Below are 26,285 nucleotides of genomic sequence, written 5' to 3'. Positions count from 1 at the left end.
TGTGGTGTCATCATATAACCTCATTCTCCGCCTGATCTCCGACTGCCTGGAATTTCCCTTGACTAATCAAGGAAAATGATGTAGGAATAAGAAGTTTGTGTTTGTGGTAGCAGCACAGAGGTTAAAAATAGTAGTGAGCCTCATCAAAGGAAAAATAAACATTGTATATTGGGATGATGATTGCTAGTCCCCAATCCTCTGGGATGGTAGCTGATTCGCTGGTGAGCAAGGCAGCAAGCACTGGGGCCCACCAATCAACACTGGCCTTAAGAAGTTCGGGTGAAATATTGTCTGCACCAGAAGCTTTGCTAGGTTTAAGAGACACGGAAGTTAAAAAAGGCAGTGAGCCTCATCAAAGGAAAAATAAACATTCACAGAGTTTAGGATTTCCCCCCCCCCCCAGCAAATGTTTTGAAAGTTAGCTACCTGCATGGGGGATGGCAAGGAACTCAGGGCTGGTGTTAGAAGTGGGATTTTTAAAAGGTGCATTTGGTCCTTGGCTGCTGCTCTCTGAGTGTTGAAAGTTAGGCACTCTCCTGAGTTTTAGACGGAGGCCCTTTCCTATCCCCAAGATGCAACAACAGGAGGTGCCTGACTTGGGCCTGCTTGTCATCGAGACAGCCAAGCTGCCAGGGCTGTACTGCTTCAGACTACCAGTGGGGACTTGCATGGCTGAATGCTCCTCCCATATAAAAATGTCCCAGCACAAGGAAAGCTGAGATGTCAGGGGGGAAGCCAGGCTAGAACTCTTCTCTCCAATATCTAGGTTTACATTGTAATGGGCAGAGATGATGTTGTATGAAGACGCGATTGTGTGAACCTGTACCGGCAGCCTGAAGCAGTACAGGCCAGGCAGAGGCTGACCTCCCCAGTGACAACTGGGCCCAGGAGGACCTTCTGCATGCCAAACATGTGCCCAGCCGACTGATCCATCCCCAGGGCCCCATTTTCACTCCAGGGTGGCTTGCGTTCCAGCTTTGTTACAGATGGGAGGAACCACCACCAAACATACTTCAGTGCTGCTTAAAAAATCAAAACAAAGAGGCAGCAAATTATTAAAGCCGTTCTGAATAGAAACCAGAGGGTGAGCAGAGAGAGAAAAGACACCTCTGGACCCCATATTGTCATGGTAGGCGCTGCAGGGGGTCTGCGTTTTCAGACTGAACAGCAGGCCTCGTCTCTTAAAGCCGAGCTCATGAGCAGACGAAGCCACAGCAACTTGTTTGGCACACAGCTGGGACCTCGAGCGAGACTAAATCCTTAAGTGCCATCATTTGCGGAACAATTAAGGCAACATGGTGGGCAGGAAGCGGCATCTGGCGGCTTAAGCTCCCCTTCCGTGGGTATTTTGCTGGCTTACAGTGCCCAAGTGCTATTAGGATGGAAATCAAATCCCACTCCTGTAACCAATATCGGAAGCGGCAGGGGTCGCGTTTTTATCTGAATAATAAATGTCGAAATGCAGCGGCTGTGCCGACTCATGATCCCGTAAGTAGCAGAAAAACCACAAGCTGCGTCTAGATGGGATGCGATGTGCGCCTAGGAATGCAGATCGCCCTGTGGGAAGAGAACAGGGGGGCCTGGGCCAGAGGAGGAACCGACCCTGATGGTCGGAGGCAGCAATGCGTCTGAACGCCGTTTGCTGGCCTCTTGCGTTCTCACGTCCTGCTTGCGCGTTATCTGGCCGGCCCCTGCGAGAACAGAGTGCTGGATTGATCCAGCGGCCTCCTCTTAGGAAGGGGGAAATGGAAAGAGAGAGAAACACACCAGGGCTGAATGAAGACACAGCAAGATTCTAGGTCATGTCAACATTCAGAGGAGAGGAGGCACCACACCATAGAAATAAAGAGAAACCAGTGCCCTCTTCTCTGCAAAGACAAAATGCACCTCTGTGGAAGGAGCTGCTAAACCACAGGCAGCCTCTCCAGCACTCCCTTCTGAAAATTTCTCATTTTTTAAAGACGCCTCCCATAAATGTCTCCACTGTGAGGACTGTGGAATTGTTTTCCGCCACCCCCCCCCAAAAAAAAATTAAAAAAATTGACTCCCATAGGTCCTGAGCTATGACAATGATGCCATGTCTTTTTCTTGTGGTCTCTGAGGTCCAGTCCCCATCCCCATTTATTGTGGTTTCACAATTTGTTGGAAGCTGCCAGAGCGGCTTCGCCCCAAAGACACCGCTTTCCAGTAATAGCTCCGTGTCAAGTGTCATACGTAGCCCCGGTTTCCAGACTAAAAAGGAAAACCCCAGAGGCAGAACCGAAGAGGTGCTTGCTCTGATTGTCCCTGGTCTGTTTTCTTAATAACCTCTGAATTCTTGCTCCTGTTCTATTGCACTGCCATGGCCAAGAGACCTTAAACACCTGTCATGTTTGACTGATTTATTAGCTCAGTTAACTTTGCAACTGGGGCAGCCTGAAGAGAACCTGCAAAGCTCACCACCCCGAGTGTAAATGCGCGGTCATGCACATTTAACCTGCTTAAAGCCCCAGCCCCAACCCCTGCCTGTGTTCCCCCAGAAGTCAAAGAGAGTGCTCAACTCCTCCCCTTAAGGTCTTCCAAGCAGGTCGCCCTCTCAGATACCTGTTAAGCAGACACGACGACAAGGAGGAGGGAGTAGAGGCCTAATTGTTTATTGGCAGAGGTGAAATGGGGGCACCTGCCAATCGCCGGACTGCCTCCGCCTCTGCAGCAGACATCCGGTTAATACTGGAAATCCCTGGGCAGGAAGAGCCACTTAGCAGGAGGACCCTCCACATCAAAGAGAAACGAGGCGGTAGGGCACCCGGGCTCCGGTGTGGAATGCAAAGTACGGTCACCCACTGGGCTGGACCAAGATGCTTGGGTGCCGGAAGGTCAGTCTTTGGCACAGGGGTGAAAGCCATTGTGTGTCAAATGCCCAGGCCATCCTGCCTCCTCAGCCAGCGGACACATGCACACAGAAAAACCCTCCTCTCCCCCTGCCCGCCTTTTCTGGGCCAGGCTGAGGAGGAGCTGAGTGCTGTATCCCCTCCTCCTTCTGCTCCTCACAGTGCGATCTTGGTATTTCGGAAGCTTGAGTTATCCCTGAAAGACAGAGGAGGGAAGGCGGTTAGCAAATGTATTCTGTCCAGGAAAAGCGGCTGCAGTTTGGTCCACGATGCTCAGGGGAAATTTAGTAGGCAAACATGTTCAAGTTGTGTCGTCCCCCATCCCCCCGCTGCAGCAAAAACAAAAAAAGGTTGCTGAGTGAACAAGTACAGGGCTTGAAGTTTGGCCACAGGTAGGCTCAGGAAATCCAATAATAAAAATAATTATAAACAGGCATCCTGTGCCTGTGATAGACCCTGTCTATCACAAGGAACTGCATTGCTTGAGATATCCCCCAACTCTTCACTGATGGGAAGAGTGCCTCCCATGCACGTAAAGACAAAAAGTGAATAGAGCAGCTTGTGACCTGTAGTATCAGCAGAACTGCAGGTAGGTGCATCAAGGAAGAAAAATTGGATTCTGAACATCCCTTCCTTAAATTTAATGGTTGGAGCTGTTAGCCACATGCATCCAATATGATTCAACTCCCTATCAAAGTGTACATTATCCTCCCAACTGCATTTCCAACACAACCCCACTCCCCCCCCCCCGCAACCATTTCTGGTTCTGTTCAAAACGTTGCCCCCTGAACAGGTCATAGCTCCCCTAACAACAGTAAAGGGGGTGGCCTGTGTGTTTGAGAAAGGCGAGCCTAAGAACCTGATCTGGGAAGATGCAGCTCTGCTAGATCAGGGGAGGGAAAATGAGATGTCTCAGAAGTGGAAGGGGAGCTAAAAGATCTCCCCACTAGCAGCCCTGTAGGATGCCACAAGAAGCCTGGAATGGGCTTGGTAAGATGCTCAGAGAGCAAACTCCATTGGGCAAGGGCAACTGGAGAAACCCACAGGGGGGAAATACAGGATTGGCCTGGCCTGCAAAACTATTGCAAGGCTGTCGAAAGCAAGGCAGAGTGAGAACATCTGGAGGACCTGGAACAAGAGGCAAGGGTAAATGCACCAGGTCCTTCAGGAGCAACCTTGCACCATGCTTGATAAACAGGTGCACATGCATGTAAAGGGGGCCTCTGAACATAACACTCTTGCTGCTCTGCAGGCCACACTGCAGAGTGGCAAGGAATGCACATCTCCTCCCCAGGAACCAGCGTGGCTCAGCCACTATGTGTCAGGGCAGCAAGCTCATATTAGCCTGTGGAAGGAGACACAAATCTCCACCTCTTGTGTTTGTGCTTTGTGACACTTGACTTAGACTGTGTAAAATGTTTGCAGGACTGGGGGGCCCTCGCTCTGCTCCCTGCTCTAACAGCTGGCATCCACCCAACACAAGCAAGTGGGAGACGTACCTCTCAGCCTCGCAAGGCCTCCCCCCTCTGGAACAGCGACCTTTGCAAACAGGCAAGGGGGCTGTCTGGAAGTGGGCAGCTAACATACGGCCATGAGAGAACCTGGTTTCCACTATTAGTGTAGGCTCATAGAGAGCTGATATTACTGAGTGGAAGACTGACCACAGCAGATGCAAGGAACCTTTGGCCCTCTAGATGTTGCTCAACTACAACTCCCATCAGCCCCAGCACGCATGGCCAATGGCCAGGGATGAAGGGAGTTGGGCAGGTTGCTTTTCATTCTTCTTCTTTAAATTTCCCCAGAACCCCCCCCCCCAAATTACATTATGAAAACTTGTATTCTCGTACACGCAATACAACTTATAACAGTACACATCTCTCCTACACATCCTAATTAAGTGATCCACAAGCTATTTCAAACCTTTGGAACTGGTCTTTAGTTTTACTGGAGAACAAACTAAAGCTCCATCGTTCTCCCGCAAAGGTGTCGTTGTATTTCTCCATAAGGGCTATACGCCACACACTATTGTACCAAGGATTCAAGTTTGCGTCTCTTACATCCTTCCAGAATGTGGCTATAGCCATATGAGAGAAATCCGATTTAATCCACTAAGTCCTGATTTTCATTTAAAAACAGACTCCGTAATGGGATGATGGGAGTTGTAGAGCTGAGCGACAACTGGAAGGCCAAAGTTTTCCCACACCTTGTCTACAGGTAACGTTGACAAAGGTCTGTTTTATTTCCTTTTTTCCCCCTTGGAGACCAGAACTGGCTTTGTGTAGGCCAGCCAAGGAGACCAGAGCTTTGTGGTCTGCTCTGCAAGGCTGCTGTGGAGCAGCATTAAGAATCGCAGCAAATCTTGTCGACAGAGAAAGGCCAATGGTTTGTCCCGGCGGTGGGACAAGGGAGCTGCCCAGGCTGAGAGTGACCAAGAGTCTATGCTGGGGAGGGAGAGAGGGGAGGGGAGGGGGGGCTCTGGCTGAGAGGTGCATCTCACAATCGTGTAAGAAGAAATATGAGGCCCTACCCTGGGTGTGTGAGAGAGGGAAGAAGAGCCCCCGTTCAGCGGCCGCCGCTGTTCACCAGCCCATGAAACTCCTCCCAGGCCCTGGCAAGCCAGAGGGGGGGGGGAACGAAAATGGGAAGAGGGTAGGGTGGGGAGGAAGAGAAGGGGATAAAACAACGGTGACAACACGCACACACACACACAGAGGAGAGGAAAAGAAAAGAAAACGAGCACTTCAAACCAAAGGCTTTAACTCTGAACAAGAGCAAAAGAGCAATCGTGCGCAGTTTTAAAGTGCTTGCCCGGAAGGTGCAAAGCTGGCTCCTAACAAGGGAAGCCGATTTGAAAATGCAGCCCAGGCATCTCATGGGGGCAGAAGGCAGGTCAGGAGCTCTTCACCGTGTGCCCCAGCCCCACAACGCCTGAGTAGGCGGCATTTGCTCCCATTTTCCCCTGGCCTCACCCACTCCTCCCCTCCCTCTGTTGGAAGCGTGATTGGGGGGGGGGCTCTTGGGACAAAGATCCGTGCTGTTTTTAATCCTCTGTTTCTCTGTAAAGTTCCCGCATACCGAACACGGTGCAAATAATGGTATTCAGAGACACAAAGAAGTACATCAAGCTACCTTGTATGGATACAGACCATTAATTCATCCAGCCCCTTGTTTTCTGTCTGGGAGCGGCTCCCCACAGCTTTCTGGGATGTGTGCCTCTCTTTCCCAGCCCTGATAGCTCTGATCGCTAGAGGGGGCAGGGTTTGAACCCAGGACCTCCAACAAGCAGCCCTGTGCTACTGAGCCATGGTCCCTCTCCACCAACTTTCACTGAGCCACCTGGCAATTGGTCTGGCTGGCTCACAAGTGGAGAACCTCTTTCCAGCGGAGGGCCGCTTTCTCTTCTAGGCAACTTCCCAGGGGCCACATGTCAGTGGGGGCCAGCAGGGCCAGAGGCAAAAGTGGGGGCAGCAACACGTGTTAATTTGCTCACACTCCCCTCCCTCTCCCCTATCCAGGCACGTCTAGTGGCCAGATCAAAAGAAGTAATAGCACTGCTCTATTCTGCCTTGGTTTGATGACACCTGGAATACTGGGCGCCCCAGTTTAAGAAAGATATTGACAAGCTGGAAGGTGTGCAGAGGAGGGAGACCAAGATGATCAAGGGCCTGGAAACGAAGCCTTATGAGGAACAGCTGAAGGAATTGGGTATGTTTAGCCTAGAAAAGGGGAGACAGAGAGGAGGCATGATAGCCCTCTTCAAATATCTGAAGAGCTGTCCCATGGAAGATGGAGAAAGCTTGTTTTCTCCTGCTCTGGAAGGTAGGACTCAAACCAATGGCTTCAAGTTACAAGAAAGGAGATTCAGACTAAACCTCAGGAAGAACTTTCTGAAAGGAAGAGCTGTTCAGCAATGGAACTGACTCTCTCAGAAAGTGATGGACTCTCCTTCCTTGGAGGTTTCTAAGCAGAGGCCCTGGATGCTTTAGCTGAGATTCCTACATTGCAGGGGATTGGACTAGGTCTCTCCCGATTCTATTATTCCAAGACAAGAATCCTTATCAGAGATCAAGGGCACATTACAGCCAGGCAGAAGCATTAACGGAGACTATAAAGCAGAGCAGGGGAGAGATGCAGGCCAGGTAGAGTCCTGGTGGTCACACACAAGAGTCCTGGATGCCCACATGCAACTGAGGTTGTCCAACACTAATCTAGTTCAATATGGCCTGTTTACTGACCACCTCCATCTCTCAGTGCTACATGAGGTCCTTAACTGGAGAGGCCAGGGAAGCAGCATAAAGCATGGATGCAAAGCATGTGCTCCTCTACTGTGCTATGCTCCTTCCTTCCTACCCTATGGTCCATGGGTTTGAGCCCCACGTTGGGCAAAAGATTCCTGGGTTTCAGGGGGCTTGACTAGATGACCCCTATGGTCACTTCCGCTCTGTACAGGCCTTGCCATGCTCTCCTTATTTCCAGTAGTTCTTCTCCCTGGCCCACTTTTCCAGGATATATAAGAAACCGCATCTCATTGTCTCAGAGCAATTGAACACCTAGTCTAGCATGGTCAACAGAGGCCTCAAAATCCAAAGGCTCCAGCTGGGAGATCTCTGAACCCCTAAAACCTGAAGCCCTTTAACTGGGAGGGAGACTCCCCAGCAAGCTGATATCTTGCTTTCGCTGCCTAAAACCTCTCACACACCCCGAAAACATGGGAGAGCTTACAAGCGATGAAATTTCTCCACCACACTCAGGCCTGAGAAGAACCCTGGGCAATGCATCACGCTGCATGCTGAACACAAGTCCGTTAATAGAGCCATTTTTTGATTGGAAAGCGGAAGCCAATTGTTGCCAGTCACGTCCTGCCTTAAATCTGCTTAGCTAATGACACCCACAATAAACATAAAAGCGCGATCACTATCTGCAGCAAAAGTGCTTTCAGATAAATCTCGGGGAATGGGCCTAATGTTGCCTCCTCTGGCGCTATTTTTCTCACTGATGGGCCAAGTGAGCAGGAATTGGGGGGGGGGGGACCTGCCTGCTTTGCGGAGTCAGACAAATGGAGGTGGAATTGGGAGAGAAGACGATTACCTTAACGACTGCCCCTTCGCGTGGCTTTCTGCTGCCAGAAATACTCTCTTCTCTGAAACTCTTCTACAGCAGCACAGCTTTCACAATTTCTACACCTCTTCACTGGTCTCTCCCCTGTAACGCTACTTTTCAGGCTGGAGTGCAAGCTTTACCGAGTCACAACACATTGGTTCACCCAGCTCAAAAATGTATGCACTGGCTGATGGTGGCTTTCCAGGGTTGTGCTTCAAGCCAAACTACGGATTTTCTCCAAACCCCTCGCTCCTAGATCTCAACAGATCTGCTGCCTCACAACTTGCCAGCAATCCCACCTAGGAGTCACCAGTGTTGTTTCCTCATGACCAAAAGAGGTGCAGATTTTGTCATCATGATCTGTCTACATCACATGGTTTTCCTCAATCACAACCCTTACTTCTGTTGCTTTGAGATTTGCCTGGAGAATGCTAGAGGCTTGTGTGGGGTGAGTTCCTTCTATCAAATGGCAGACCCTTCTCCCAAGTCTGCTTTCCTTCCATACAAGATGAGCATGGGATGAGCGTGTTCCTAGTAATCCTGCAGCCAGAATCCCAGGGAGTGTCTTTAGGAGGGGGAATATTTCTGTGGGACCAAGGAAGAAGGCCACTCGCTCTCTGTCAGCTGGAGCTGCAGAAGCTGCCACGGGGGCCAATTAATGCCTTGCTGTGAAGGGGCTCAATTAAGAAGCATTGTTGACTCAAGCTGGCACAACCTCAGTCAGTTCGCTTCTCCCCTGCCTGCCCCACGAGCTGGCCTTTCCTGTCCCTCTGGCTCCATGCAATGTGGACGGGAAAGAGATCAATCCTGCTGCCCCACTGGACCACTTTGGCGCGAAAGCAAAATCCCCGGCCCTGCTGCCACGCTCAGGAGCAACTGGAACGGGTCCTTTTGCCCAAGCCTCCTGGAGACAAAGAAGGATTTGCGCTGCAGCGAGGACCGAGAGTGCAAAGCGATTCCAGGGCTTAGACACTTCTGACTCCCGGGGCTGAACTCTCTTTGAGCTGAAAATGGTGTGAGAGAAGGGAGGTGGAGGCCTTCAGTTTAAAGCTCTTAGGCCCAGCCTGAGAAGCCCTGAAATGGCCACCAAGAGCAAACTGGGGCCGGAGAAGCGTTTCTAAGTTTCTCACGGGGGCAGAGGGCTGGGAGGAAAGAGGGCATGGAGGGCTGGTGACCACTGACTTGGAACAGAGGTGGGGAGGTGGTGGCCTTCCAGCTGTTGTTGGATTCCAACGCCCATCGCTGGCCACGGAAGGTGGAGCTGATGGGAGATGCAGTCCGATACCATCAAGATCAATGGCTCCCAAAGTGGGCAGCACTTGTTGGTGTAATGTGAACAATGGGTTAAATTGCACAGTGCATGGTCTCACATCCCCCATGACCAGATGTTTGGGGATAAGGTGCCAGGTGCACTGGGTTACCATAGCAACACCACCGAGGTCGAGTGTATGGCTTGTTGAGCCATGCACCCTCCCCACTGGTTCAGGAACGCAGAGACGAGTCCAATAGTCTCTAGGGTGTTGCTTTTGTTATGTCCTGGCAGGTCCATATCCTGAAGTCCTGTCCTGTTTGCTGTTCAGGGTCTGACTCTGAATATGCAAGAGTTAGGGGAAGAGGCTATGGGTTTGACACAGCAACATTAGCTAGCATGGTGATAGTTTTTATGGCTCTGTGCATATGTATCTTGACTTCAAAGCCCTGAAGAACTGTATATATTAGACAGTAATGTTTAGCTTTGTCTTGCGCCAGAAGACAGTAAACACTTTGTTGCCTTGAGCGGTGTGGGAGATCAGTTTTTCCCTTAACCGGGAACTCTGGAAGAAGCTGCTCTGATGGGAGCAGGAAATCTCTGAAGACTCTGCTGGGGCTCCCTCTACTCAGCTGATGTGATGCATGGCTTGAGTTGTGGTGAACACCCAACTGACTTCCACCAACAGTCCACCCCATGGGGAGCCACAAAGAGGCAAGGGGATGGAAACGGAGCGCAGAAGGTGCAAATGACTATCACTGGAACTCGCTCATGAATTTTGTAGATATAATTAAACTAAATAGGTTTAACTGAATTTTGAATTGACGTGCAATTAATTGCCCATTTCGAATTTTACTCTGATGTTACCTTCCTTAGCGGGTTGTGAAAACTGCTCATCCAAGTAAGGCTTTTTTATAGGGTAGGGGGGCACTGGAGAGGTATTTATGGAACCAAGGGGGCAGGGACCCAAAAGGTTTGGGAACTACTGATCTATTTTGTCACCGACATGCTACCCCAGGCTTGGGAAGTGTGACATAACTTGCTTCTGTGCTTCTGGGGTAGAGCCTTGCGCCCTCACCACAAATGATTGTGGCAAGGGGGCCTGTTTCTTCCACAGTGAGACTGCATGGTTTTGGAGGAATGCCCTTTCAAACAGGGGTTGATGCAGGCACAGGAAAGTGTGCTCACATGAAGAGAAGACCCCGGCAGCCCCATGCGCCAGCTTACCTCTTCATTTTGATATTCAAATCCTTTTAGTTTGTGTTTTTAATCACAAACCACCAGGGAAGCTCTAATGGCTGAAAGGCAGCCGGCATTCAGTTAACACTGTCAGTAAATGAGCAAAACAGTCAGTGGAGGGCAAACGTCTGTGGATTGCTACCTCCCGAGTCACCTTCACAACGCAAGGAAGGGTTCAGAGCTGAGCCCGCCAGAGGGGGTTATAAGCCCAGAGAGGAAAGGCTGAGAGACCCAGGAACTCACATTATCCTAAACTGGGCTCAGGGCATAAATAATGAAGTGATGGGAACACAAATTACCCCCCGAGCGAGCAAAGGTACCGTAAAGCAGACAGTGAAAAGCTCCATTAAAGCAAAGACCAACAGGCACACTGCCTTGCTGCATGATGCATTTTCCATCAATCTGATAATGAAATTCTGGAGATTTCTCTTCCCTGCAGTGCCTGGTGAATCAGAGGCCTTAAGTCCTTATTTGCTGGAGTTCCAGGAAACTGATGGGGATCCACCACTGTGCAGCGGATACTGGAAAATTTGCCTCATCTATTCTGCTGCTCTCTAAAACTCAGCTGTCTCCTGTTTGTGACGAAATTCATTCCCTGTCTACCCTAGCTAGTCTGCATACGTCTATATATACATTTTGTGTGTAAGAGAGGGGGGGGGCATTCTGGAATTACCAGTTTCACAGCTTCAATTGTACTGACTACAAGGGGGTGCGGAATCAAAGTTTGATTTATTTTAGAGCTGTGATTCACTGAATTTATTCTATTAGCATTGCATTTTGTTGAACTATTTTACAGTATTGTGTGTGGTGCACTGTGTGTTGGGTCTTTATTTTTAACCCCCACTAAATGTGCCCCAACTTCAGTTGATTATAAGCCTGCAGAATAAGTCTATGTTATCTTTTCATTATATAAAAAAAAAAACCATCATGCAGATTTAGAGGCACGTTTTTACAAATAAAAGTCCTGGATCAACAACTGAGCAATGGCTACTCAATGCAGAAACAAGAGCAGATGGGTGATGGGCAGAACGGTATCAGAATCCTCCCCCCCCCCCAATAAAAAACCTTTTGTTCTATATTGATTGCCAAGTTAAATAGCCACCCATGCAATCGCAACACTCTCACATACAGAAGTGCCATCATGGACACCAGGGACTCTCGATGAAAACTGGCAACCATCTCAACGTGAGATGCTCCCCACTCCCTGATTTTTCTTGTGCAACAGTCCCAACATGAATCACTTTCTCCAAAAATAAAAGGATTCCACAAACTTCCCTAGATAAGCTGCATCATCAAGAAACGACTCTGCCTCCCATCACCCCACACAAACACAATTATTTCACCCAAGCCAAGGTGGGGGACCTCTGACCTTCCTAATATTGCTGGACTCCAACTCCCATTGGCCCTAACTGCTGGCCATACCAGATGGAGCTGAGCAGAGGTAGTGTTCAATGGGTGGGTCTCACCCCGACCTGAAGCAAGCTGCACCAGCAATGCTACCACTGGTTTTCCAGTGTCACTTGGGGGTTTTCATTGGGGTGGTGGAGAGGGAGAGAGAGAAACGAGGTGGAGGCAAAATAGGAGAATTACAGACAGACAGACAGAGGGAGAAAAAGAGGGAGGGGAAAGATGGCCATATGGTAAATAACGAGAAATGGGTCCTACATTGCAGGATGCAACTACAACGCAAGTCTGAAAAGGGTCAAAGTTGCCAATCTAAATGAATCCTCCTGCACTTAAACCCGTTACTAATTGCCCTCTTCTCACTAGATACAGGGTGGGAAATGTTTCTTCATCGGCCCCCATATTTGAAAACCATCAAATTCCTCACCTCCTTCAAAGATCCGAAAAGAAAAGCCCCCTCCCAAGAGGGAGCAGCTGCCTTGGCTCTTAGCCGCCATCTGACATGTCCTGCACAAAGTTGCCAATGATGCACTGGCTTGGGGTGGGCAAGTTCAGGATTCTACTACCTGGCAGCTCCATCAGGGCAGAGAGTACCTAGCTTAGGACTGGATGTGGAATTGCTCCTGCCTTCCAACCCGCTTCCTAACAGCCTACGGCTCAGGCAACTTGCAAATGAAGTCTGCCAACCTCCCGGCATTAATGGATGTCAGGATGCAACCTCCATGATCAGGGACAGTATACCATGGAGAACCGGAAGTTGAAGGACAAGTAACAGAAGGGATAGCTATCTCCATCCCTGCTCATGAGTTTTCAGAGGCTGCTGGTTGGACACTGTTGTAAACACAGTGCTGAATGAATGAAACTTTTGGTCTCATCTAGCCAAGCAATTCTCTCTCTCTCTCTCTCTCTCTCTCTCTCTCTCTCTCTCTCACACACACACACACACACACCCCGTTGGCACCTGTCTGTCTCAAGAGACAACAGAGTGTGCCTCCCAGGGTGAAGTCAAACTGCCTCCCTGGGGCGCAAGCCTGGGCAGTGTGTCTGGAGGTCCTGGGCTGCCTCACTGATGTGATCCAAATACGTTTGGCACCAGCTTGGCTGCAGGAGTTGCTGGAAGGAGGTGTACCAGATGCCACCCAACCGCCTTAGGGACTCCACTCTGGAAATGTGTAGAGTTTACTCCTAACCCTTTTCTTCTCCCAAAGATATCCTGCAAGGCAGCAGAGGTTTAGAATGAGTTTTCCTCCTCCTAGATGGGTTACCTTCCCAGGATGAGTTCTGTCTGCCCCTCTACAGCATATGCAGAAACCGCCTTATTGACTGCTGGAAACACTATTGGTCTCATTCGCTCAATCCGCTGGAATCTGTCTTTGAATGTAGGGGAAGTCCCTAACTCACTGATGGGTTTCAAACCCATCGACTACTGTCGCCTGGTTTAGCCAGCCAGTCAAAGACATTTCCCGGGGCGTAGCCACTGTTGCATGCTGACAGCTTCTGAGAACCACAGGTGAGAGAGGAGTGCAAGATGGGGACCAAAGGTGGACAAACTACCCCAGAAGGAGCCCAGCAGCGGTACTACCCCTCCTTTAACGCCCTCCTCTGGGATGGTCTTGCTTCCTTCCTCCCTGGGATTCTGCTAGCCAGGGGAAAAGAAGCAGGTGCCCTGCTGCATCCTTGCTCACTCACTGGACCAGAAAACCCTCTTACTGCTGAGTTCTACTTCTGCATTTTATTCATCTGTCCTCCCTCTTCCTTGGCTACGTTAATCTTCCAGCGTCAGCCCACGCGCCCCAACCTGCATCTTTGCTTATAGTGCACTTAAGTGAAAAGGGGTTTTCACATTTTTCACCCCCAATCTGAAAGCTCTTAAATATGCAGCGATCCTTCATCACTTTGCGGGAGAATAAAAGTCATCTTGAATGGCCTGGCCTGGTAAACTATAACAGTCTCATTTAAAATACAGCTGTCCTCTCCGTGTACTATAATCCTCTGTTCTAGTTAAAGGGTCTCTGTCACCGGGGGGCTGGGAGGATTTAATATACAGCATTTATTATGATTAGAAATCATTTGTACAGCACAGTAAATTTACATAGCGCCTTCCTGAGAACATTTATAAATCTAATGGGTCTATAAATCCCTGTTAGTCTCTGTGTTTTATGTCTCCAGGAATGCGGTGCACTCACACCCCCTCCCCTCCTGCCACCTTGGCTTGGAACAGGGGGAGACCCACAATCCCAGCCCACTCTACCAAGCACCCACTGGAGGGCCAAGGCTGGTTTAAGGAAACACTGGCATTCCTTGAAAGCTTACTGACAGTCAACCCACCTTCAAATTCACCACTAGTGAGCTGACTCCGCAGGGAGGTGCTAAAGGAGGCACTCTCAGTTCCTGGCCAGAATCCTACGTGAAGCAGATGAGAATCTTTCCCAGAATCCTCCAGGGAGAGGAGCCAATCTGTTGCCGGACTCCCAACTCCCATCATCCCCAATCAGCTTGACCAATGAGTTACGAGATCACAGTCTTTGTACTTTGCAGCACCTGGAGAGGACAAGGGTGGCTGCCCCTGCTCTGGAGGATGCTGGGACCCCTGTGGCAGATGCCCAAGGGTTCCTTAGTGGACCAAGGGACACACAAGCTCCATCAGACCTCCTGTTCCCACAACTGCCACCCAGGAAGCAGAGCTTATTCCACCAGCTCTGCTGCGACACACTAGCTCCAACAGGCACCTCCTGCCCTGAACTGTGCCAGATGGTAGGAGCAACTATTCAGAAACTGGTGCCTGAGCTTTGATTCCGATTTTCCTCTTCCCTCCCTGTTCCTTTTTCCTTGTGTGCTGTGCTTGTGAGTAGGTACTGTTTTGCTCCGATTGAACGCAAGCTGCCCTGGGAGCCTTTCCTGGCTGAAGAGTGAGGTACAAATGCTCTACATAAATGAACAAACGGGGTCCCTTGAAGGTGGAGAGCACTGAAGCTAGGCCACTAACTGCAGGCAGCAAGAAGGCTGTGCATAGCCCTCAAGACAACACGTGCCAGAACAGAAGAAGCTATGTGAGACACCAGAAGTGTCCCAGTGCGGTGACAGCACTCACAGCTCTACAGGTCAAGGAATGGCTCCCTGCATTAACACAGCAGACACAGAGGCAAGCCCATTACAACCAGTGCTCCCCTCCCCCCTCGCCGCACGTACTTGATGCTGTCCGTGTGGGTCTTGTATTCCATGATGGTGTTGGGGGGCAGGTTCAGCACTCGCCGGAGCGTGTCCCGTATCCGGGCCGTGGTCGCTTGGTCGCTGGCCGTCTTGTTCCATATGGAGATGATGTCCTCCTGCAGGGCGAATGCCGGGAGGTGAGCAAAAGGGGATCTCCCACGCCTCAAGATGGCAAGGCTGGTCCCGCAACACCCAGAACGCGCCTTACCTGGAAGCGGACGGAGACGACCGCCCCACAGATTTCTTCGCCCACCATGAACTGCTCTCCCAGCATTGCCAGGATGAGGTTCTCCCAACACCGAGAAGCTAAGCCCTTCCGGAGACGGATGATCCACTTGCCGCCGTTCTTGTTGGCATCATCCTGGGAAGACGAAAAGGAAGAAAATGAGGCCAACTTTCTCACTGCCCCAAACCAGGGAGGGCTTTTCTTCCCCGGCTGCCTCGACGAAAGCAGTCCTTGCAATTTTTTAGGCTGTGCCCAGCAAAAGCAGCGGGATGGGCCAAATAAGAGCAATATGGCACCTAGGAATAGGGGAAGGACAAGGCCTCAGACTGTTTCTTTTTCCTGAACAAAATCATATATTGAGAAAAGGGATTATTTCAATGTCATATTAGCTATGTTAATAGCGATAAAGCTTCTCTTTGACCCCCAACGACTCTATTGGCACCTGCCCTGGGATTTAGGGTGAAGGGTGGGAAATAAAATAGAGGGGATATCTCAGTTGAATGGCATGAAGATTGCAGGACTTTATTTCTGTATTCTGGCATTTTGTCTCTTCCAGCAGGCCTGTTTAATATCTGGGTTCTTTTCTTGCATTTAAACCTCTTAGGTACAACTTTGAAAACTATATTTTTACTTAAATGAGGGGAGTTAAAAGTTTTAGACGAAATAGTCTTAGGAAACAGTAACGGATTTCCTAGTCTGAACGATTACTCACTAACAGCAAATGAAAAATAAACAGATGTAAGTGCAGCCAGTGAGACCTATTACAGACCCATCTGCACCCCTCCTCTCAGTTTCTGCGTGCCTTTTGTGATCTTCTCCTGTTTCCTTTCTACTGCAGCACCTGTCAGGACTCACCTCCCACATAGGTTTAATTCCTTCTTTGAAAAGGTGGAAGTCGCTGTGGCCCGTCAGGTCCCCGGGACGAACCATGTGGCTATAAAATCTCCAAAACTGCTCCACCTATATCAAGAGGAGAAGCACAGCCAAGTCAGGCAAATCTTCCAGGAGCCAAGACAAGTCTTCCTTTTCAGATTCTGGCTATGTTTGGTTGTAAGACAGCCAAGTCAGGAAGACGTGACAGCAGCATCTCTTGTAATATTGTAAGTGTCCAAGGCAGGTTAAAAAAACAAACAGTGACAGGCAAGACCCCCACTTCCTTATTCTAACTCCCACTCTCTGCTAAATGTCTGTCTGTCCCTTTGCACTTATCTTGACTGCACAACATTTCACAGCAACCTGCCCTACCACTCCCTGACTCACTTGAGCCACTGCCTCCTTCTTGGAACTCAGGCAACACTTGAGGCAGGTGACCAAATCACAGCATCATTGTGTGGTTGCTGTTTCCATTGCAGCTCCCCACCAGTGACTGATGTTGGCTTGGCATTGGATCAACCAAATATAGGAAGTTTAGAAGTGTGCTAAACCATTATATAAATATTAAAAACAGCTATCATTTATATGCCACCTTTAGCACTCGAAGTGCTTCGTATAGGTGATCTTGCCATAATCCTTACAGTCATACCATAGAGGTAGGAGAGTTCTTACTCTTATTCATATTATTTATTAAATTTGTATAGCACCCTATAACCACAGGTCTCAGGTCACAGGTTACAACATAAAATCACAATCAAATCATGCAAACAGGGAAGGGCTGGGATTAAACAACTGGGGAATGCGTATTTATTAAGCAAAATCTGTGTGCTGCTTATTTGCAGGTGTAATCACCAAGTGCTTTACAAAGAATATAACATATACAATAAAACAGTTATTAAAAAAAAATGAAGGTGAAATTTCAGTCAGGGTGGTCTTGATTTCTAGTTCATTCTCTTAGCTGGGGGAAAGAACCCATAGAATAGTATAAGATCTGCCTGCATTGCATGCTGAAAGAAAGCCCCTACCCCAACCCCTGGTGTCCCTAGACAGAATCTGGAAGCAAGAGATGGTAAAGACTTTCCCCTGACATTTGGGAGAACTACTGCAAGTCAAAGCAGACAATATGGGCTAAATGGGCCAATGGCCTGAGTGCAGATATGGCACCTTCAGTTGCTCAATGCCAGTCATAAGCCTCTTTGACTCACCGGCCTTCAGAGCAAGAATATGGCCTCCTTTCCCACAAGTTTGTAAAATATTAGGAACTTGGGGCCATGAAACATTTCACGGTGTTTAGCCATGGTTAAGCAACAGACTGGACTGGTAGTATTGTGAATGACTAACTGGCCACTGGAACCCCCACCCTCATATTGGGGGTGCAAGTTCAGGAAGAATGGGAGCAGAAGCAGCGGCAAAATGGGTGCCTCTTGCAGCAACAACAACAACAACAACAACAACAACAACATGGAAAGTCCAGGGGCCTCACAGGCACTAGTGATCATACGGGGCACTTAATAGTGTCCAAGAAACTGAGGAGGAAGAAGAGAAGGAAAGCACCACTTCTCTGTTCTGCAGCAAACCGCTTTGCATCTCAGACTATCAAAAAAAAAAAAAAATGCCCAAAGCTGCGGCAAATTGTAAAAGAAGTCCCCCTTGCCAGAATGGAATTCAGATACAGCTCACGCCCCTTAAAATTCCACACCTACAAAGCTTTTTGCGGTGCTATATAACATGCATTATTACATCATTTGCAGAAAGGGGTTCTGCCTTTCGAGCTTTTAGGAACTAGATGGGGAGTTACACATCTTAGGCAAATGAATAAATATGCCACCCCTGGAGATCAATTCATGGCAATAACTGCACACCAGCGGTTCTGGAGAGCGCTGCTGCCCTCCAGTGGCCCAGACACAAGCAACTGCAGGCTTGCAGAAACTGTGCTGAATTATGCGGAGTAGAACTTGTCAGACGAGCAAGGCAATCTTCTGCATCATCTACTAGGAAGTAAGTTCCACCAAGTTCACAGAGGCTTACTCTCAAATAAGGGTGCCAAGGACTGCTGGCTAAGGCTCAGGTTATATGCAATAGGACCAGAACTACTGGTGCAACACAAATACTAGGTGGATGGAAGGTTCTCAGTGGGTCACTCAAATGACAGTAATGTGGAAAGGAAAACGGGTCACATGCTTACTATCAACAAGCTCATGGCTTCGGTTCTGAACAGAGCTACTGAGAAACAAGAGGATGGTATCAGGAAGGTTGGGGAAAGCTATGCAAAAGCACAATAAATCATTAGTAATTAAAATTATTAATAATTATAATACAGTTTCTTATGGTCCCAGGGTCGGTTGCACCAATTTAAAAACACAATGTCAAGCACAGTTTTAGACAATTTACTGCCACAATAATAGAGAGGGCCGTGTCTACCTATCTATCTGTCTATCTTAGGAAAAGACAGTCCCAAAACAGCCTATTGAGGACTGAGCATGCTCAGCGGTCACAGAAATGCTGGATGTTAGCCTAGAGAGGAAACAGGAAATTTGATTTTGGGGGGAAGAAGAATGGGATGGGTTAGAGTATCCTGAAAAGAAGACATGTCTGCCTGGCACACTAAACAGGAGCACTCCTCACTGCAAAACTTTCCCACTTGTGACTTCTACTGCAATCTTCCCATTTGTTCATATACTACAGTAATTCCAGCTGCTCATTATTTTTGGTTTAGGGCATTGGCTAGGCAGTCATGAAAGGGAGGTGGGGCTGGGCACAAGGGTCCCATTTGATTGGTTAAACAAGAAAGCCAGAGAGGAGGGCCAGTAGAATTCTCTCCTCACCACACCTCCCTTTGGCTACAAACAATCCAGGCACCTGCGCTGTCACCCAAAGAGTTTCGGCACTGCAAACCTGCTCAGCCAGCTTCTTTCCAGGGCTGAGCATATGCTGGAAGACCTGCTCCCTGCCTTGCAGGCCTTTTCCCATCTGACCTGGGAGGATGAGGACCGGACTGACTCCAGCTACAGAAGCTGAGGCTGCTGAACAGCTGCCTTTTGCATCTTTATTTTAGATATTGTTGTGATTTATGCAGAAACTGTTCAGTTTGGTTTTGTCGTTTTTAATGTTTTATTTACTGTTCATGACTACTATTGTTCTGTTGTAGTTATGTGTAGTTTTTTCACGTTGTGAGCAACCTTGAGCATGCCCTGAACTGTGGAAAGGTAGCATGCAAACAGAATTATATATGTATGTCAAGATTTTAAAATGAGACACACAACCACACAAGAGAAGGCCTTCTTTCAGAAACACACCTTGCCTTTGAGACAGGGTCATGTTGGGCACTTTAGAGCAGGGGATGTCAACCTGGTCCCTACCAGCCAGTAGTGGGCATTTCAGGATTCTAGCTGGGCGGGAGGGGGTTCTACAGCACAAGCTGAATCCTCCTTCCATTGAGCACTGGTGGGCGGGAAGGAAATTTTACCATCAAGAAAGATGCATTAGTGGGCGGTAGGTATAAAAAGGTTGACTACCCCTGCTTTAGAGGAAAAGGAATGCCCTTTCTCTGATGGCGCCATGAGAACAGGAAGCACCTAGGCTGAGACACAGGATGGGGGGGGGGCATTTTGAGAAGTTGCCTGTGTGGCTGTTGAAAAAGGAGGGTGGGACCTAATATCAGATCAAGAGGCCCATAAACTCCAGCATCCTGCCTCCAAAAGTGGCCAGCTAGATGTTCCTCGGAAGAGTGGAGGCAACTGCTCTAACCCATATTCACAAAGCACCTGGTATCTACCAGTGAAGCTCCATTTAGCTGCCATGGCTACCTAGCATAAAGAGACGCGTCCCTCATGAATCTGTCTGACCCTTTTTAAAAGCTATCTAAACCAATGGTCAATCCCTGTGGCAGTGATTTCCACAGGGTGATGAGAGATCCGTACAATGTAAAACTGCACACGGTGGCTGGTTCAGAATTCCTCCGTACAAGATGCAAGGGAGCCACTGCCACTCTGAATCCCCTATCGGTCCAACCTAACTCTAAACATGACAGTGCACACATACTCACTGTGAACGTAAGAGATATACAAAGCTGCCCTTGGCCCCACTACCCCGATGCTGCCTGCTTGGACCGGCAGCCACCCTCTAGGGTTTCAGAACGGGAGATTGCACCAGGGATCTTATCCATGCTGAGAATGTGCCCGATGGCTGAGCTGTGGCCCCTCCCTGTTTGCTTCTCATGCGCAGATAACACCTGCCCCCCAAGCTGCACTGAATCCAGTTAAACGAGCGACAAGACAGAAATGCAACTCACGGAGGCGAAGGTGCCAATTTGCTTGATGTTCTGTTCGTAGCTCTGAGAGCTGGTGGGCCTCCCGGGGGTCCGCCTGGAGTACCAGAAGGTGTAATTATACTGCAGGGGGTGCTCAGCCGGCCCTGGAACCACAGCCTGTGTGCGGAATTGAAACAACTCATTTGTCCTTACGCATTTCTCTAAAGAGAAGGCTGAAAGATGTTTGCAGCATTAGAAGCCTGCCTGCTCCTGCCATCACGGAGCGTGAAAGAACATTTTAGCCTCATTTTCTTCCTGAAATTCCATCTCTGCTAATAGCTTGAAACAGACCATTAGTCTGGCAGGAATTGACTATACTTCAAACGAGAGATTAGCAATCCTCAGCATGCTTGAGCTTCTCCAAGCTGGCAGAGGACGAGCCCCATGAGGGACGTTTTGTGTTTCTCAAAAGCAACTTGTCAGAAAAGGCCAGTTCATGAACTCCGCCTATGTGCCTTTATAGGTCTCCAATTGTTAGGATAACGGATCTTAACGGGGGCAGGCAGTGGGGGTCTCCTCTGTGAAGCAATGGAGAAATCTATCCCCGTTCCAAGCAGGGAAAACAGATGGAATTGAACATTTCAAGCGAACCAAGAAAACCAAATGTCGGTAATGCATACATTAGAACAAATGGGATCATCTTTACAGCTTTCCAGGGCCAAAACATCACCCAACTCAGCTCCCAGCTAACAAAAGGCAAGCCAGGAAAACCTGGGCTTCATCTCTCTCCCACCCCAGAAACAGCTGCACTGAAATAACCCCAGGTATGAAATAGCCCAGCTCCTTCCTGCCAGGAACACAACTCTTGAACAAAGGATGGGCTGGAGTGGGAAACTCTCATTTCCCTCAAAATGCCCACTACTTTGGCTTGGGGGGGGGGGGCTATGTTGCTGAAGGGAGTCCAGGAGGAATTCAAGGTGTCTCTAGCAGGTTTTTGCACCTCCCCAGCCCCCAGCCAAAAGGGATCAATGCAAATGAGGGGCAGAAGACAGCATCTCTCTTTCACTGTCAATAGTATGATCAGGTTCAGCAATTTGCTAGTGAATGGAAACTAGAGAACACACTGTTAGAGGATAATGCTGCTCCCTGGCTTGGGTTCAGCTATTTGGTGTCAGAATCTTGGCCGTGGGGTTCTATATACAATAAGCAAAATGCTGGTTATTCCGACAGGGAGAGGAAGAGTACACCTATACTGCAGAAGTTGGGTGTCCTTGATTTTGCTGGGTGTCCACCCGCGTTTTTTCTTCCCAACTGCAGCATGTTTCCTTTGCCCCTTATAATTTGAAGGAGTTCACCAACATTCAAACCTACTTCCACCTTTTGTTCCATTTGATCATGCTAGAGTGGGATGCAATTTCTACACAAAGGTTCTTTTTAAAAGGAAGACGTTGTGCCTTCCTCAAGGCCTGCACACACCTTACGTCCCAAGTCCATGGCTGTTGTCCCAAAGGGACACAAGGCACCTTTACCTTGCAGTAATTGGAAGCCTAAGGGGTGAGTACAGACCGTTCCCTACAGGTGTGGACCCCAACCACAGCAGCTCTCTAATGCAAAGGGGAGGGCAGGAACAGATGGGCTAAACTACACAAAAAGCCTTCTCAAGCCCAGAGAAGAATCTCTGCCAGAAAATAAAAGGTATTCTATTAGGTTACATTTAATCAAAGGAACTTTGGGCAGTGGAAACCTTACAGAAAAGAACAGACCCAAAGTCCACAAATGAGTTTGCTTGAAAGACAGGCAAGTGCCCCCTTTCCAAAGCAGAGCAGGGGCACCAGTCAGCCCTGCTGCCTCTGTAACAAAAAAGCCTCTAAACCAGGGGTGGTGACCTGCAATTCACAGCTAGGAATAACCCCTTTCCTATCTCACTGTGGGCCATCTGCTTTCACGGCTGCTGGTGAAGGCAGGAGAGAGCTGAGAGCTGGCACAGCCAACGGGCAGAATAGGCACATGAATCCTGCGTCAAGGTGTGTGCTTACTGAAAAGTAGAGGGAAGGTGGGCAGCCACTTCTGTAGGTTCATGTTCGCTTGCGCCAGATGGAGTCAAGGAGGAGCGCAGTTCTAATATCAAATTTATCTACAGCTAAATGTCTGCCATTATTGTCAGGAAGCATGTTCTTGCAGAAAGAGGGATTATCTATTGCAAGGAGAGGATACAGACATTGTGTAAGTGCCGCCCAAGGTTTCAGTAGGTATTAGGAGTGTTAGGGAACTTTGCCTTCATGACATGTTCCTAGCCTCAAGGAACAAATGGCAGCCATTTGCCTAGATAGGAGAACATAATGGGTTGTCCACGTGGAAAGTCATTAATGCTTTAGGGCTGAATTTGTTCCCAACTCCAGAACCGTACGGATGAATGGAATTGTTCGTTATCAGTCAATTCTGCTTTCAAGATAAACATTTTCAAATAATTAATATTTTCTTTAACAAAGGAAAGGCATGGAGACTAGGGAGGGTCTTAGTCAAAGTTAACCATAGATATTCTCTGGACCCTGGAGCTATAGGCTAACACTTCCCCCGCTCCCTCAGAATCATCAACCGAACACTCCGGTCTGGTCTACAAGGAAGAGGAAAGAACGTACCTTCCTCTTGCTGCTACTTTGGGGTTTGTCTCTATCATTTTTTTCCTTCTCACCATCTTTCTGTGTGCTGTTCTCTTCATTCTGGTCATGATCTCCACTGTCATCATCCTTCAGACTGGCAAAGAAGTAAATAAAATAATCAGTTTGAAAGCTCATGACTGCTGTTGCTTCTGTTAAAAAAAAAAAAAATTCTGATTGCCCTCACATCAGTAAGCAATTGAGGAAAATATTTTTCTTTTCTTTTTTAAAAAGAGAGGTAATGATCCCACACGGCAAGTACCTGTAAACGTAATGCCATTTGGAATAAAAGAAAGCACAAAAAACTTGCACTTCCTTTTTTCTGCCCTTTTTTGTATTGTCTGAAGAACTTTTGTAGCACACCCCTGGAAACCAATCCTATAGGAAACGGTTTTAAAAGCTGGCTATGTTTAGCCTGCCCTATATTTGCCATCTTTTAAAAAAATAATCCCTGACACCAGATTAAAACTGTAAACTAATTGGGGCTAGAGACCTGTTTAAACAGTTAATCAAGAAAAATAAAACATCACACGCATTGATGGTCATGTGAAATGTTGTTCCTTTTGCCTTAAACAGTCTCTAGCCTAACATCCAGCAAGGTCCCAGTCTCTTTCTTTCAGAGTTATTTTTCAAAGTGTTATTGTACCCCACTAGTCCACTACAATTTCAGCACTTTCTTATACCACATCTGCACACCCTACTACATCCCCCATTATACTTCTTTCCTGTGTCCTGATACATGCCACCATACCAGGGAAAGTACGTCAACAGTGCTAAATAATGGTCAAACAGTGGCAGTTACGTCAGGTCTTAGTGGAGTATTTTCTTATAGATGAGAAATGATTGCCTGCAATAAGAAACAAGTGGGCATCTTGAGACTGGACCCAAAGATGTCAGTTGGGGGTTTGAACAGACAGGTGACTATCTCCCCCTGGATATCTCTTTGCCAGCTACAGGTGCATATCAGGCAGATACACCTGAGGTACAGTGGGGGAGAAACCCACCTCTTGATTTTTGCCTGTTAAAGACAGCGCCTGTGTCTGTTGGAAAAGTGGCAAGACTTGTGAACGTCAACAGTGAGATACAGCCCCTTTCTAAACAAATGCAAACTGTCACTCAACCATGCTTTTTCTCTACCAAAGGGCAGCACAGCTCAGTGACAGAGCGCCTGTTTTGCATGCGGAAGGTCCCAGGCCCAATGCACAGGATTTCCCGGTGGGACTAGGAAAGCTTCTTGTATGAAACCGAGGAGAGCCACCACCAGTCTGTGTGGACTGGGGTTGGGCAGAAGGCAGAATGGGATTGACTGGCAGATGGTTTTCGGTAGTTCAGTAAAGGGTTGCCACCTCTCTCTCAACAAGACAGATAAATTTTAAAGAATAAAAACCTATCCCCCTTTTGGCTGTCAAAACTCCTGATCCACAGTGAATTTACACACAACTGCAAGGTGGCAGACTTTGAGGTCCTTGCAATAAACTCAAGTAGTTCCCACAGGCTTGAATACTGCCCTTGCCCTCATTACTGAGCTCTGCCCCACATGGGAAGAGACCATACCTCCGTGGTAGCTCACAGGATCCAGCTGCAGGAAGACCCTAGATCAATCCCCAGCATCTCCAGATAGGGCAGGGAAAGGCTTCATACTGAAGCCACTGTGCCTGCTACATCTATTCCGCTGGACTCCAACTCCCATCATCCCTCTGCACTGGCCATGCCACTAGGAGCCAGAGTTCAGCAACAACTTGAGGGCACCACTCCAGCTCTCCCTGCAGAGATGGCTGACTTGGAACGAGGCAAGCAGCTTCATTTTTGTTCTGGCCACTGATGACTCTCGCCCTGCAGCCTGCACTGTGCTCAGAATGCAGAGAGGCTGTGAACAGCCTCTGCTGGATCAGGGCAAGAGCCCATACAGCCCAGTACCCAGGGGCAGACCAAAGCATTTCAGCACCTAAGGCAGACCCCAAAACGGCTCCCCTATCCCAGCCAGGGAAGCAGGGGGTAAGGGAAGATCTACACCATGAACAAGGGAGGGTGGGGGGTGAGAGAAAGATCTACCTCTGGATCTGCTGCCGCTTCACCTTGCCTCATGGGTGGGCCGGCCCTGTCCTGTCCCCTGCAGGGGCCAAGCAGGGGCCCATTACAGGGAAACCCTCACGCAGGGTCCAAGCACAAGAGTGACTCTCTCCCCTCCAGAGTCTTCCAGTAACTGCCATTCAGGACCATTCATAGGAGCCAAATCATCGGGCCGATGTCCCTTCAGCACCACCACCCCAGTAAAATATTTGAGCCCCCCCCCCAAAACAACTTATGGGCATTGCCATTCAAAGGGTGTGTGATCTTGTGATCGACTGTGCAGGGCGGTACTTACCTGCCCCTACCCGCCCCGCCCCCCACCAGTACAGTGGTACCTCAGGTTAAGAATTCGTTCTGGAGGTCTGTTCTTAACCTGAAGCACCACTTTAGCTAATGGGGCCTCCTGCTGCTGCCGTGCCGCCAGAGCACGATTTCTGTTCTGATCCTGAAGCAAAGTTATTAACCTGAAGCACTATTTCTGGGTTAGAGGAGTCTGTCACCTGAAGAGTCTGTATCATAGAATCATAGAGTTGGAAGAGACCACAAGGGCCATCGAGTCCAACCCCATGCCAAGCAGGAAACACCATCAGAGCACTCCTGACATATGGTTGTCAAGCCTGTAACCTGAGGTACCACTGTATTTTATTCAAATTGGAAGCATTCACGGCGGCCTCCCGCTCTGAGGGCAGAGCAGGAGCCCCTTCTCCATGAAGGGAGACCCCCACCCTCATTCTGCTGGCCGAGGAGGGAATTTCGGCAGGCGCAGCTTCTCCCCGCCCTGCAGCCCCGGGCGCCCTACTTGCCCTCACGGAGGGCGGCCTGCCTCTCCGTCCATCTCCGGCCCCCTCCGGGAGCGCAACGGCGGTTGGGGGCCGGGCCGAGGGCGACGGGGAGCCGCTTTGCACGGGACCCCCTCCGACTAGGCCTCAGCCGCGGCGCCTCCGACTCACGCGTCGAATTTGTTGTTCATCCTCCTCGGTGACTCTCTCGCCGCCGCCGCTTCGCCTCGCCTCCTGCCGCTCGCCCGGCTACTTCCGCTCAGCCGCCGCCGCCGCTTCCATAGACACGCCGCCTACGCCGCCCTCCCTTTGCTTCCGGCGGAACCTGGTTCCCCTCGGCCCACCGCTCCCGGCCGGCT

At 49.1% G+C, this 26,285-nt stretch overlaps 1 protein-coding gene across 6 annotated transcripts; it reads right to left on the bottom strand.

The window, feature by feature from the left end:
• Positions 1-2,617: 2,617 nt before the first annotated feature.
• EIF4E2 (eukaryotic translation initiation factor 4E family member 2) lies at positions 2,618-26,285 on the bottom strand. Of its 6 annotated transcripts, none has more exons than XM_083739948.1 (8): positions 26,098-26,285; positions 23,060-23,174; positions 20,463-20,597; positions 16,154-16,258; positions 15,281-15,433; positions 15,052-15,188; positions 5,398-5,478; positions 2,618-3,066 (listed from the first exon to the last, which is right to left on the bottom strand). In XM_083739948.1, exons 1-7 carry the CDS (start codon positions 26,115-26,117, stop codon positions 5,433-5,435), a joined length of 711 nt encoding a protein of 236 aa, XP_083596074.1. In that variant the 5' UTR covers positions 26,118-26,285; the 3' UTR covers positions 2,618-3,066; positions 5,398-5,432. The 6 variants fall into 6 exon arrangements, with proteins under 6 accessions (XP_083596074.1, XP_083596076.1, XP_083596075.1 ...); XM_083739950.1 differs by having other exon boundaries at positions 23,113-23,174; positions 26,098-26,240; XM_083739949.1 differs by lacking the exon at positions 5,398-5,478.

Source organism: Podarcis gaigeae (assembly GCF_964106915.1).
Source record: "Podarcis gaigeae genome assembly, chromosome: 5".
Taxonomy (NCBI): Eukaryota; Metazoa; Chordata; class Lepidosauria; order Squamata; family Lacertidae; genus Podarcis; species Podarcis gaigeae.
Note: the sequence above shows the minus strand (reverse complement) of the source record. Positions and strands in the feature narration are given on the sequence as shown.